Raw genomic sequence first — 15,165 nt, 5'->3', positions numbered from 1 at the left:
CCATCTATTCAGTCATCCAATCCACTTATTAACTCATCCAATACAATCCATCCCATTCATCTATCTTCTATTGTCCACTGATCTAATAAATTCCACACATCCTCACACCCTTCCAACCTCCCAATCTATCTACTACCCATCTATCTACCCATCCATCACACATCTATCCACACAGGCTCATGTGTCAACCTATCCACTGTCCATCAATATGTATTAGGCATTTCCTGGGCAAATTACCAGTGTCACATGAGGGCATGCTGAGTATTTCCTGTGTGTCCCTGCAGGTGCCCTTTGCTTCCTCCATTCTGCTCTGTGCTTGTGTCAGGGCTCCCCGTGTGGATGGTGTGAAGGTCTAAATGAGAATGCTCCCTCAGACCCTCATACGTTTGAATGTTTCGTTCTAGTTGGTAGAACATTTAGGAAGAATTTGGAGGCGTGGCCTTGTTGGAAGACGTGCGTCACTGGGGGTGGACTTTGAGATTTCAAAAACCTATGCCAGGAATAGTCTCGTTCTCTCTCTGCTTGTAACTTTTGCATCAGATGTGAGCTCTTAGCTACTGCTCCAGAGCCACGCTAGCTTGCCTGCTGCCACATTTCCCGCCACGGTGATGCTGGACTGACTCTGAAACTGTACGCAAGCCTCAATTAAATACCAATGTAACTAAGACAGTTGGCATCAGGGTTCTGACTGCCCTATAGGGGACTGTCAAGAGGTTAAAGGGGAGGGAGAAAGATGGTGGTATTTATTTCTGTGGCTCCCTCCTCACAGTCCTCCATCAACCAAAGGTCCCAGCCTATTGGTAGCTTGCTCCATTTGGCTCTCTCTGCCCTTGTGATCCAGTTAGAATACCCCCTGCCCCTTTCCCCAGCACTGAGATGACAACAGAGCCCCTGTTGTTGTAGGTCATGGGCACTACAGCTTCCTGGGGTCTCCTGGTCCAGCTCACTTATTTTTAAGAAGCAGATTTGTAATACTGTAGAGTTAAGCACATTTGAGGGTTGTATTTTCTCTTCTGGAGCACAGGCTGATATACAGAGGGATTAAGATATGTATGGTCACAGCTGTCCCTTTTGACAAATGCCTCACCAAAGAAAATGTTAGCCCTTGAGGGTAAATGCTAGAGTCTTTAACATATCAGGTGAATTTCTGAGCCCCGTGGTCTCTGAGCTTCAAGGACTCAGGTCCCTTTTTTCACAGATGAAGAACACAGAGAGTGGCTTCTGAGGCACAGCATGATCCCTGCAGCTCCCAGAGAGGGCATCGCTGATGCTCAGCCTGACACCAGCTTCATGACACCATCTTGTTGCCAAGGAAACATCTGCACTACCTTAGTCATGCAGGGCTGTGAATAGCCTGTAGACACCTGCTTGCTGTCAAGGCTACTTGAGTACCTCTTCATATCTTCCCTCTGTGAGGGTGGGAGGAGAAGGTCTGATGTCTGGCTTTTGTCTCCTCTTTCAAATTCCTCTACTCTGGCTGTGACTCTAGATCATATGCTCAGCTCCATCCTGATACCACCCTGTCCATATCCACCCTGGCCACTCGGAAGGTGCTCACTCTGATCTGCTGGGGTCCACTGAATACATATTGTCTTAGTTAGGGTTTCTACTGCTGTGAAGATATACCATGACCATGGCAACTCTTATAAAGGAAAACATTTAATTGGGGGTGGCTTATAGTTTCATAGATTTATGGCGGCATCAGGTAGACATGGTGCTGGAGAAGGAGCTGAGAGTTGTACATCTTGATCCATGGGCAACAGGAAGTGAACTGTGACACTGGGTGTAGCTTGAACATAGGAGACCTCAAAGCTCACCCCCACAGTGACACACTTCTTCCAACAAGGCCACATCTCCTAATAGTGTCATTCCCTTTGGGGGCCATTTTCTTTCAGACCACTACATATACCTTCCATGCTTGAACTTAAGTTAGTGTCCCACTGTGGCTGACTCAGTGCTTACAATGCTCAATACCTCTGCTGTATCAAACTCTGTCAAGACCCTCTGTTCAATACAGGGCCTACAGTCCTGCTTATCACAACCCAAGTATGCATGGAAAAGCAGAGCCTGCCCACCCAGTGACTGAGCACTTGCAGACCTCCGCAGAGCCCATGGGCCATTCATTTCCCTTGCTCACCCAACTTCTTTATGATGCTGTGGTCCTCTGCAGGTGCTTGCCCTCAGAGGGACCTTTCTTTTAAAGATTTATTTATTTATTTATTATGGAAACCTTTCTTGTTTCTGATGTCACTTGCCCACTGACTCCCAAGTTTGGAGTATTCTCTCTATACTTTCTTCTGCTTAAAAAACTCTTGGGTTGGGGATTTAGCTCAGTGGTAGAGCACTTGCCTAGCAAGCACAAGGCCCTGGGTTTGATCCTCAGCTTAAAAAAAAAGAAAGAAAAAACTCTTTATGTGTATGGGTATTTTGCCTGTGTGAGTATGTGCACCATGAGTATACAGTGCTCGCAGAGGCCAGAATGGAGCAGCAGATCCTCTGGGACTGGAATTAAGGATGGTTATGAGTTGTCAGGCATGTGATGGAATTGAACTTGTGTCTTCTGGAAGAGAAGCAAGTTCTCTTAACCACTGAGTCATCTCTTAGGCTCCCTGAGTTGCTTTTATGAGATGGTCACATACTGTTTTGTTGGTTTTCCCTGGTATGAGGACTCCAGTGTGACTATGCTTATAAGGCCAATTTCTCAGACGGCCTGTGGGCTCTTTACCCCTCAGATTACAGTCACCTTCTTCTTCTGAGGCTGTGGATTCCTAGGAGCACCCCACCAGGCATAGGGTCCTGAGAGGAGGACATAGCTATGCTGGGTAGCTCTTTGGCAGGACTGGCTCATCATAGTAAAGACAGAGAATTCCTGGGAATGGGATAGTCAGCAAGGCCCTTGGCCCTCAGCTCAGAAGACCACATGCTACAGCTGTTTCCTGGTGACAGGAAGAAACCTGCTCACAGATGAGTCCTTGAGCAAGCCTGCTTTCCACTTTTCAAACCTCCTCAATGTCCCTGCTGGTGGCACTGAGAAGAACATTGGAGCTATATTAAGCACTCTGAATATGTCATGTCTCCTGACCATGACAATCTGTGGGAACTTCAGGGAGCTCTGCTTCCAGAGGGACCTGAGAGCCAGGTAGGAGCTCAGGTGGCAATGGACTCCAGCTTTAGAGACCCGGGCCCAGCCCTATAATGGATTAGGGGTATCTTTAGCAGTCACTTGCCTTGTTTTTGGTCTCTGTAAGTAATGGTGTGTGTGTGTGTGTGTGTGTGTGTGTGTGTGTGTGTGTGTGTGTAATGTAAGGGAAGTGGGGAGCCTTTAGAAGCCCTAGAAGCATCAGGACCCTTGGGACTGGAAGGCAGTAGGAGGATAGAAGCAAAACACTGACCTGCTGTTGGTAGACAGCGGGCGTTCATCCATTCTCCCAAGCCTCAGTGCATGCAGACATGTTTAAAGACACACTGCAGGCCAGATTCTGTCAAGTCCTGCTCTCTTGCAGACACCCTCAAACCGGTGTACTGGTTTGCTAGCTGTGGCTCAGGGGAGAAGACTAGCTGTCACTCCAGCCCTTTGTGTTCACCATCAACCAACTCACCAGCCCTGTGACACAGCCTGGGAAAAAAAACCTCGTCCAGAATGCTGCCGACACACTCAGATGTCACTGCCTCTTTGTGCTGATGTCTCCTCTATTCACAGGCTTGCCAAAGAGCTCATTGATCTCTACTGTCTCCCGACAACATCCTCAGGATGCCCGTGACACCCGAGTCACAGCAACGAGTGCCAGGCTTTCCCCGTTTCTCTCTGAAGATGCAGCTGAGGAGACTTCTGAGACTCCAATTTCCAATATCTATGAGCTAGGCCTTTTAAATAGTGAAGACACCTAATCCCGTTGTTGGCAGTGACTCTGGGAAATCATTGGCAGTGAACTGACAAAGGTTTCTCACTGCCCAGCTTGGACTGACTGTGCTGTTCCCATCACCAAGAAGAGCTTCCCATCTTGCGTAGACAGGACCCACCGCAGTGTGGCGCTGCGTCTAAACTAGAAAGGAGGAAGGCCGGTGTCACACGTGGGTCAGCACAGGCTGTATTATGGGTACTGTGTGTGGAGGAGGAGCTGGCGGTTGAGAAGGCTGGCCAGTGTCAGCTGCCCAGGAAACACAATTGCACAGCATGTCCCTGTGCACAGTCGGAGAGTACAGTACAGGCTCCATGCTAGATATACACTCATATACGCTCACAATCTCTGCACTGCTCCCGGGAAAAACAGGGATCTGTATCTACACTTGTATCTACAATACATCCCTGTCTCTTATTCCTTATTTCCATCTATATCCAGATCCACATGTCTACCCATGTTTTTAAGTATTTCATGATTTCAAAAAGATTATTTATTTATTTAGTTTTATGTGTATGGAGTGCTTGTATGAATTATGTGTGCCGCAGGGCCAGTCTGTTTTCCTTGACACAAGTTTCTCAAGACGACTCTGCTGCTGGCAGGTTCTTGAGGTGTCTGTAAGGTGCTCTCAACACCTCCATGCGATCCCCTCTCGCTCCCACATGTGGCTCCTGCCCTGCTTCTTCACAGCCCACAGAAGGGTGCTGTCACAGCTTTGGGGACTGTGCCTTCCCATGGGGCTCCTTATTGCCCAAGTGCCTAATGCAGCACATGGCACCAAGGAAAATGAGGGCATGGGAGCCACGCGGAAGGACTCATAGGGCCAGCAGAGCACAGGGAAGCCAGGGTGGGCAGAGGCAAAGAGTGTTGGGGAGCCTGGGGCAGTGCCTGGGTCTTCTCTGCCCCGTGTCTGCCTGCTGACTGCAGGCCTTTGTTCCCAGGACTCCTGGCTGCTTCTTCCTACATCTTCAAGGGCATTAAGATTTCTTAAAATTGTATGTGTGTGTGCATGAATGCCACAGTGTACATGTGGAGGTCAGAAGACAACTTTTGTGAGTCAGTTCTGGATCAAACTTGCGTCTTTAGGATTCATTGCAAGCATCTTTAGCCATAGAGCTCATCTCCCGGCCCCCACCTCTAGGCGTTTAAAAAGTCCCCTTTACACCCTGCACAAAGCAAGTGTCTTATTTCACTTTATATTCTAAAGTATTACTCTTTACTTTTTTTGGTCTTTGTATGTATATATGTGTGGGGATGCCTATGGAGGCCAGAAGAGAGTGACAGAGTCCCCTGGAACTGGAGTCACAGGTAGTTGTGAGCCACTTGACCGCTGTGCTTGGAACCAAACTCCTAGTCCTCTGGAAGAGCAGCAAACACTCTTACTCACTAGCCTTCTCTCCAGCCCATTTCATTTCACTTTTTCTTGATGGAGGATGTCACCATTGTCTAATGCTAAAACATTAGCCTCCATCCTCAGGAAAGAATCAGCACAAATGGAGAAATCTACCTCAAAATTCCATGGAAATAGGAACTTCGGTTCTAATATTTAAATTAACTTACTCAGCAAGTGTGTCCTGAACTGAAATAACATACCACTGCCTGTTGCAGAGAATGGCAGTATAGACTTATGTGTGTGCGTGTGTGTGTGTGTGTGTGTGTGTGTGTGTGTGTGTGTGTGTGTATGCGTGTGCATCCCTGCCTCAACCATTCCACATTGCATTGGGGGGCAGAAACTGGAACAAGTCGATAAAGAAAAGCTGGCTCACCAGATCCCCTGGCTCTGAAGGGGAGAACAGGTAACCTTGAACTCTCAAAAAGGGCTTAGATGATCCTAGTGACGGACTTTGGGAGGTTTGCTAGAGTGGTCCATCAAGTGGAAGGTTTGAGTGACTGAGAGTTTAGGCTCTCATAGAAGCTGTCCTTCCTTGAAGAGGGAAGCTGCAGATGCTCTGAGCAGGGGCCTCATGACCTGAGGTGGCTCAAATGTCACTCTAGCTACTGTTTGCAGATGCAGTAGGTAGGGAAGCTGGAGAGTGACAGGCCATGGGGACAATGCTGCTAGGCAGAGGGAAGGATGTGAGGGAGGAGCAGATTCCTGCTGCGGTCAAGGGCAGTCAGGCAGCTGTTCAAGGTGAAGATGGAGTAGCCTAGACCAGGATGGGAAAGCTGCAGGGCCTGAGTGTAGGAAGGGGACCAGGCATTCCAGTTTACTAAAGACTGTCCACTTTCAGATGCCATTTAGAAGTGGTTGATGACCTCATCCAGCCCTCCTGCAGAGGCCAATGAGATCGTGCAAAATCATGAGGAGTGTCTCTTTCTGTGCTGACTGCTTTTGACTGACTGGGCAACTTTCAACCCTGTTGGTGTAGGGGAATCTTCTGGACTCAGTCTAATGGACCAGCAGGAACCCAGCAAGTTCAATGCCATGTCTGCCTAATGTTCTCTAGATATTCAGCTTCTCAAATGGCGCCTTGACTCATTTGAACACTTCCTTGCATCCTTTGTTAACTCTGGAGGTAAATTAAATATTCAGCTCGAGCCCCTTGTCTCACCTGGGAACCATAATTTGACCACTTAATTGACAATGCCCAGAGGTGATGCTAGGCAGCCGGTTAGCTACGTGAACATGAACTTCTTTGACAAGCAGGAGACTTTTGAGGGGAGAGATGTGGCCTTCAGGAAATACTTACAGCCAGGGGATTAATGACTGCATGGGTCAGGGCTGTGCTCCCTATATCACTTCCTAGACTTTCCACAGCTACCATAAGACTGCACACATCTGTGATGGGCACCTTCCCCCATTTGACAGAGGAGAGAACAAGAAATGGCTGAGGCCAGGGGATTGAATCCAGTCAGTTGGCAGGGAACCTCATTTCATACCAGGGCTTCTCTGGTTGGAGCGTTGCTGATGCCAGGAGCCCTCCTTCATTCACAGCTGGGGGTGGGGAGAGGGGGATCAGGGCAGACTCAGGACTCTGGGATGCATAGGGCAGCCCCACAAGACTCATCAGGCTCAAGATTTTGTTTGTGTCAAGGCTGAGAAATTCTGGTCTAGCCTCTGACATGATTACCTCCAGGCAAATGGCCTCTTCCATACAACTTCATGATTCTTTTCAGGTCCACAGTTGTTTACATGTTTATAAGGCTTTGCCTGATGTCTGTTTCACGCTCTATACTGTAGGCTTCATGCTCACTCACTACTGAATTCTTAGTGCTGGGCAGAATGACAGGCAAATACTGTGTGCTCACACTGAGACTGTATTCTGATACATCTGTGTGCCTCTAGCAGGGCTAGAGAGATGGCTCAGAGGCTAAGAGTGCTTGCTGATCCTGGAGAGGACCTCATTTTGGTTCCTAGCACCCACATGGTGGCTCACAACCATCTGTGACTCCCATCCCAGGGGCTTTGGCCCCCTCTTCTGGCTTCTGCAGGTACTGCATGCATGTGGTGTTCATATGTCTATGTAGGCAAAAATACTCATATGCATGCAATAAAAACAAATAAATTAAAAAAAAATCTCAACTAAGTGTGACAGAATCAGTAGGTGGAGTGGCATCTGTGTTACAAATTTGTGTTACTCACGAAGCATGTTATTGCATTTAGCTTAAGAAATTAGAGCAAGCAGAAGACCTGAAAGCCAGCCTTCAAACTTCAAGTCCTGACTGCAGCTAATTTTTCATTGTCCTTGAAGCTAATCAAGCCTGTGGAAACAGCATCACCAAATTGACTAAATGAGACCCCCAATTAACTCAAACAGATGGCTGAAATTTTCCAGGTGACTTTCTATATTAATTCAGCATGTTGGCTGGACCAGGCCTCTGGAGGCTTGGCGGGGATTGGCTGAGAAGGAAACAATGAAATAGAGGGATCTTCAGGAGAGATGAGGAGACAACAATCTGAGCTGTTTTATCTCACCCCCCCAAAAAAAAAAAAAAAAAAAAAAACCCATCATCAGCCGAATTGACTGGTCTTCCTCAACCAGTGCCCATGGAGCGGGGACTGCCCAGTGATGGGCCACCAGAGACCTGCCCTAGGAAGCTGTGTGGACTCAGGTTTATGAGAACTCAGCCAGGGGTACCTAATGCTGTCTGGCAAGGGATCAGACCCCAAGTGCCCAAGGCCCCTGCACAATTCTACTGGGTTCCACCATCTTCACTTCTGGCCCTGTCTACGGATGTCGAATGAGTGCTCTTGCTGGGTGACTCTCCATGGGAGTGAAGAAAATATACATTAGGGAAAGAGGGGTGCTATGTCAGGAAGAAGAGAATGGACGGTGAGCATGTGGTGGAGAACCCTCCCCAGGGGAGTGAGAGCCAGACACTTGCCCTTCCGGAAACTGGCAGAAACTTCTAATAATGTGGAGATTTGCAAGTGACTGAAACATGAAGGCCCAGGCTAGCTATATGGCAAACTGTGGCTTGGGTACCTGCTGAGTCTCCAGACTGGGTGTTCTCAACTCAAACAGCTCTATTTATAGACGTGCTGAGCCTTAGACGTGCGGGGCCTGGGATACTGTACTCCCTCTCTCTCACTGTTCTCACCAGAGAGGTATAATGACTATGGAGTTGGACTCTTGATGGTATCAGTCCCCGGACTGCTTGACTTTAAGGGCAAAGTTGATAATCAAATCATGTCACTTAGATGGATCCCATTTTTCTGATTTAACTAGAAAGTCTATAGAAGGTAGATGTTGGTAGAGATTGGCCAACACGATTTTCCACAGGCCCTGTGAAGCACATGGCTGCTACCCACTTGGAGGTCTGGCCTTCTTAGAGAAGGATTCATCAGGCAGTTATAGGAGCTGGTCAGCTGGAGGTCCTCTAAAATCCTGAAAATGGCATGCTGCTCACTGAACTCTGGTTCCAGGATTTTCTTGTACTTGGTCATCTACAGGATGTCATCTGTCTGCTGTGCAAATGACCCTGCTGAGGCAGGGGCTGACCTGACATGCTTTCCCAGGGGACCTTCCCTCCCATGGGGCAGGTTATCTGCCCTGATATAAGGCAAGGAATAAAGGCATATGCTGCCTGGTGCTCCCCCTTTATTTTGCTAGGGAAACAAACCACACATCAGCAAGGAAGGCTGGAAGAACAAAGTCTTGGAAGCTAGCCAGTGCTACAAGAGAGCTCATTCTGGAGGTGCAACATTAATGGCTTCCCTTTGATTTGTTCCTAACCCAGTGGTGCAAGAAACCCACCTCATGCGAGGGTCATCAGGTGGTATCATCTCCAGGTCGTGGGTTGGTCCGCTCAAGCCAATGACGTGGAGGGAGATGCTGGGGTTCTCACTGCCAGCCTGCAAAGTGAAGGGACAGAGCTGTGAGGGAGCAGTGTGAGTGAGTGGCCATAAGGCCTGGAGGCCCCCTGGGCTTTGAAACATCTCATCTGGAAGACTCATATCTGGGCACTGTGGAGCTTGATACTAAAGACCATAACTTACGTTGAAGACAGCGTGTGTATGTGTGTGTGTGTGTGTGTGTGCGCACACATGTTTGGCAGTCAGAGGACAACACTGGGTGTTATGCATCCTTAGTTGCCATCCACTTTCTTTTCTTATGTCAGCATCTCTCACTGGTCTGGAGCCCACCAAAGCTGGCTTATCGGTAAGCCTTCGGGATTTTGACTTTGCCTCCTGTCAGGGACCAAGATGTCAGGGACCAAACATGAACCATGGAAGGTGGGAGTCAGTACCACCAGATGGACTGAATGAGTCACCCCAAATTCCTATGCTGGAGTTCTTGCCCTAGGTGGGTGGTATTTGGAAGTGTGCTCTTAGAGTGGTGATTAGGGTTCGATGAGGTCATGTGGGTGGGGCCCTATGATCGCATTAGGTCATTAAGATGCCACAGCGCTCATCATCTGCCTTGTGAAGAAATAACGGGGGTGTGGCTCAATTGGTAGAGTGTTTGCTTAGCACACACAGAGCACTGTGCTCAATCTCTAGCACTGTGTAAACTAGGTATGGCGATACATGCCTGTAATCCCAGCATTTGAGAGGTAGAGAATCAAAAGTTCAAGGTTATCCTTAGCTACACAGAGAGTTCCAGATGAGCCTGGGACATTTGAGACTCTGTTTTAAAAAATGGTACTCAAGCCGGGCAGTGGTGGTGCACGCCTTTAATCCCAGCACTCAGGAGGCAGAGCCAGGCGGATCTCTGTGAGTTCGAGGCCAGCCTGGGCTACAGAGTGAGTTTCAGGAAAGATGCAAAGCTACACAGGGAAACCCTGTCTAGAAAAAACAAAAAACAAAAAACAAACAAACAAACAAAAAAAGGTACTCAAGAGAAGACATTAATCTGCTAACAAGGAAGAGAATCTTCACCAGGACCTGGATCACCGGCACCCCAATTTCAGATGTCCAGCCTCTGTGAGGACACTACTGTGATCAGAGTTGCCTAAGTCGGTGATATTCTGTTTGGCAGTTGGAACAGACAAGCTCACTAGGTGATTGCTTCCTCTGGCCCATGTTTTGGGGAGCCATGTGGAGCCCATACACTTCATTCTCATCATGGGTCCTTCATAGACCCAAGGACTTCTCACAGTATGGGAGCATGAACTGCTAGCTTTTAGATCAACCAGGTGGGTGAGGAGGCCTCAGTTCACATGTTCCCTGGCAGAGGCAGGGTGGTGCCTCAGAGGCAGGATTGGGGCCCAGCAACAAGAGTGCCATCCTACTTGTCCACTGGCCTTAAAGCAGTCTGGTGATGCCATTGAGAAGTAGGTTAGCTAGCTGTGTGCACCTCAGAAGCTGGAGCTGTATCCATGTTCCTGGATGTCAGCCTCCAGGTGAGGGGGTCATGGAAGGTTTTGCATCAGGACCTGCCCTATGCATGGATGCTGTGATGTGACGCAGAGTTGGGGGTGTAGGGGCTCCTCCCACGTCACTGCAACCTCCCTGGCTGTTCCACTGGCTCAGGTCTGTCTTTGCCTACTTTGGTCTCTATAACACAATATCAAAGACCAGGGGGCTTATAAACAACAGGGATGTAAGCCTCATAGCTTTGGAGCTGGGAGTCCAAGATCAAGGTTCTTGTTGATTTCCTGTCTGGTGAGGGTCAGGGCCTCAGAGATGGAGCCTGTTCACTGCCTCCTCACATTGGCTGGGAAAGAAGAGAAAGTTCTCTGGGATCTCCTTCATATGACACTAACCTCAATCACAGGGGCTCCTCACTCATGGTCTGATCACTTCTCAAGAACCCCACCATCTTGGGGTCTCAACATACGGATATTGGGGAACACGAGCTCTTGGACACAGCAGTGCTTTGGACAACAAGCCTCTCCACAGCCCAGGAACCCGGACAGAGAGAAGTCCTTCTAACCTACCAGAATCTGCATCTATAAGGAGGCAGAAGTGCAGGCTTTTTGTCACCTGGAGTCACTGAGCAGGGGCGACATATTTATTTTGCTTCTAAGGAACTCAGACAAATAATCAATGGTCATTCAATTATTTAAAATAAAGTAAATCTGCCAACAAATTTAACTCCACAAAGATGGGACTTTAATGTCACGTTAGTGTTTCCCGTGCTGCTGGTCTCCACATTTGGAACAAGTGGTCGACTGAGCGCATGAATGACTGGGTTTGACTGGGCCTGCTCTTTGCCTACCTTAGGATAGTGGTAGGGCTTCACAGTGGGGTAGACAGAGCCCGTGTAGGTTGGCAGCTCCATAAGAGGAACCCGAGAGTCGTTGATGGTGGCATAGGCGAGCCTCGTGCCATCTGGTGACCACCAATGCGCGATGTGGCTCTTCAAAATCTCCTCTGTGGGAAAACAAAGCAGAGAATGGTGAGCAGAAGATGACGCTGGGGAGATGGGGCTGCAGGGCCTGCATGGCTGCAGGGGGCTGCAGGGGCTGCAGGGGGCTACAGGGGCTGCAGGGGCTGCAGGGGGCTACAGGAGGGCTGCAGAGGACTGCAGGGGACTTCAAGGGACTACAGGGGCTGGAGGGGGCTGGGGTGCTGGAGGGTGCTGGAGGGGTCTGCAGGAGGCTGGAGGGGTCTGCAGGAGGCTGCATGCCCCTGGAAGCTGGCCAGGGACAAGTGACACCTTGGGCCTATGTGTCTGCTCTCACCTCTAAGCTTTCCTTTGGCTCAGCTCCCCTCACTGGGCTCAGAAGTGTCGGATATCCACGGTGAAGCCTGACACGGTAAACTAGAGCTTGGCCAAACACAGGCTGATTTCGTGAAATTGGCTTTTGTGTAAATTTGATTCTTGGGCCTAAGGAGTACCCCCCCCCCCTCGTCTTAACTGGGTAATCATTAGATTTTAATTATCTCATTCAATTTTCTTCATTTTCTTCATAATATCTGATACATAGGACAAACTCCTTTTTCTGCTAATAAGTGTTTTTGAGTTGGACTGTAATACAGCTGTAGGTGTGTGTGTGTGTGTGTGTGTGTGTGTGTGTGTGTGTGTCTGTGTGTGTGCATATGCTGTGTGGTCTATGTGGACACCAGAGGAGGACCTCACATGTTCTTTAGATGATATTCATCTTGGTTTTTGAGACAGAGTCTCTCATTAGCCTGGAGGTCACCAAGTAGCCGGCCAGCAAACCCCAGGGACCTTCCTAGTCCACTTCTCTGGTGTTCTAAGCACATGCTACTATGGTTGGCTTTTTTGTTTTGTTTACCTTTTTTTCTTTTTCTTTCTTTTCTTTTCTTTTCTTTTTTTTTTTTTTTTTTGAGACAGGGTCTCACTATTTAGCCCTGGCTGGCTTGAACTCACTATGTAGACCAGGCTGGCCTCCAGCTCACAAAAACTCACCTGACTCTTCCCTGAATGCTGCTAGGTTTAAAGGTGTGCACCACCATGCCCAGATTTTTTTTTCTATATGGATTCTGAGGATTGAACTTAGGTCCTTTTAACTGACTAACCCATTCCCCTAGCCAGGAAGACTGTCATATCATTATGACTTAAAAAGGACACCAGAGGAAACCCATTCACACTGTGGCACATTCACTAGGACAGGCCATGGGGGAGAAGAAGCTACAGGGAGGCTCAGCCTAAGATAACAGGTGACTGTATATGGCAGGTGGGGACCCGTGTAGCTGTATGTACTCCTCTACCACAGAGGAAGAAGGAGCCTGTGTTTTCAGACTACAGAGGTGCCTCAGCCTTAAGCCATCCCAGTTTCTCTGTGTGACTCTAAAGCAAAATGGACAGTGATGGAGATGGGAGTCCAATCAGAATTGTTCAATATCTCTTCTAACACACAGGTATTTCCACTCACCAGAGTTAGAGAGAGATGAGCTTGGTAGGGTTAGGAGGAAAATCCTTTTTCTTTCAGTTGTTTTATTTCTGGAACAGAGCCTTGCCTACATAGTTCAGATTGGTCTTAACCTGGTCACCCTCCTGCCTCCATCTCTCAAGTGCTGGGATGACAAGTGGCTTCCCACCTCACCCGCTCTCAACTGTGTTTTTAACACATCTAGAGAAGATACTGCCCAAATATTACAAGCCAGGAGCTGGGAATCAGCAACCCCTGGGGATCCTGGTACAGAAACAGACTTAAAGTATTAAGAAGTCCCTCTAGATTGTCTTTATAGTGATGACCCCTATGGCACAGGTGGAGTCCACTCAGGAGGCCACTGTCACCCCACACTGCTCTTTGTGTCTGGAGAGGTAGGAGGCTGAAGACACACAGAAGAGGAAATTCCCATGTATACCTAGCTGGGAACAGAGAAAGCTCAAATAGCTGGGAGTTACAGGCAGAGGCACGGAGGGGAAGATACACTGGGAGGGCTGGGGATGCGCCAGTCTCAGGGCCTGAGGATGGAGAGCAGATTGTGAGGGTGAATCTTACTGGGGGGGGGGTCTCAGAGCTCACCAGTGCTAGCCCGACTGCCACTCACGACACATTTCACAGCCCAGGCAGAGGACATGTGAGTCTCTCTGAGAGCTGGCTGCATGCCGGAGGGGCCTTTTGACGGTGAAGTTTTCTCTGCCTTCTCCTCCCTGTTCTGATGACGGTGGCCTTAGGGTCATACTGAAGGAATTTATGAACCTCACCAAGGAGGTCCTGTCCCACATTCCATGTCCCCAACCTAGAGCACCTCCCACAAGCTTGTGCAGCCCATGCTGATTCCTTACCACATGTGGCATAGCTTGCCAGGGATTCCAGCCTACTCTGGAGTCACAGACATGCATACCTGTGTCAAGGTGATTTTTCCCATCCAGGGCAGCCTAGGCTAGCACACAGAGCCAGTCAGAAGGGGATTAAGGGTTCATGTCATAACCTGTCCGTCTATTTTTAAGTCCCCATCTGTGAAATGAAAGGGCTCAGTGCAGCCCCGACACCTGCCCCAGCTGTGTTGGCATCTCACGGTGTCCATATGGCTCCATAGGGCATTTCTAGTGCTCTTGAGGACACAGAGGTGAGTGAGTGAGTGAGTGAGTGAGGAGGAGGAGGAGGAGGAGGAAGAGGAGAAGGAGGAGGAGGAGGAGGAGGAGGAGGAGGAGGAGGAGGAGGAGGAGGAAAACACAAGCTAGGCTTCAGGGCTTGTAATTTTCTGGGTCTTCAGCAGCAGAGGGAGTGCTGACTTTGACATGCAAGATTGGAATGAGGTGATTCAAAAATGACTTCATGCATCATCACCCTATCTGCAGGAGTGGGTGACGAAGTGAGTGATGAGCTCCCATAGAGTGTCTCTGGAAAACACAGCCACCTTCTAAACACAATGCACTGCAGGGCCAGAAGGAAAGGGACCACTTGGCAGTCACAGTGGCCCAGCAGAGCGGAGGTGGGACAGAAGGAGGAGGACCAGGGTCTGGGGGGGACAGCAGAGGTGCCTCATAGCTGGCTTCTGTTTCAGACGTCCATTAAGGGCAAGCCTAGTAGAAAGATGGCTGGTCATGCAGAGACACAGCCAATGAAGAGACAAGCACAGTTACAGCAAAGCCCTGGAGAGATGACACCTCTGCTCCTCCCGACTGAACTCAGAGCAACCCCATAGATCTTTGGGATGACAGGATGCCAGTTTTGTGCAAACCAAACTACCCTCCATCCCTTCCTCCTTCCACATCTCACTTCTAGACTGGTCCTCAGCCTGGGAGGAAATGGGACTTTAGCCTGAGCAGCACAGCCAAGGAGGGTCACCACCAGACAAAGAGAATGGAGTCGCTATCAATTCCATCACCAAGCACCACCGAGCAGTGAGTTTAAGCTCAGAGAACACCAACGTCATGAAACAATCCTAGTGTTGTGGGGAGGGTTAATCTACAACGGATCTACTCTGGAAGGGCCAGTCATTTCTTTCGTCAGTTGTGTA

General features: G+C 49.0%; 1 protein-coding gene across 1 annotated transcript in view; it reads right to left on the bottom strand.

Annotated features, from left to right (window-relative positions):
- Positions 1–15,165, bottom strand: part of Dpp6 (dipeptidyl peptidase like 6) — a 671,863-nt gene that overhangs the window by 81,365 nt on the left and 575,333 nt on the right. The window contains exons 9-10 of the mRNA XM_036181185.1: positions 11,504–11,658; positions 9,098–9,195 (exon numbers count right to left, since the gene is read on the bottom strand). Of these exons, the coding sequence (XP_036037078.1) occupies positions 9,098–9,195; positions 11,504–11,658 (253 nt within the window). The remainder of the gene's footprint in view (positions 1–9,097; positions 9,196–11,503; positions 11,659–15,165) is intronic.

This window comes from Onychomys torridus, chromosome 3 (genome assembly GCF_903995425.1).
Source record: "Onychomys torridus chromosome 3, mOncTor1.1, whole genome shotgun sequence".
NCBI classification, from domain to species: domain Eukaryota; kingdom Metazoa; phylum Chordata; class Mammalia; order Rodentia; family Cricetidae; genus Onychomys; species Onychomys torridus.
Note: the sequence above shows the minus strand (reverse complement) of the source record. Positions and strands in the feature narration are given on the sequence as shown.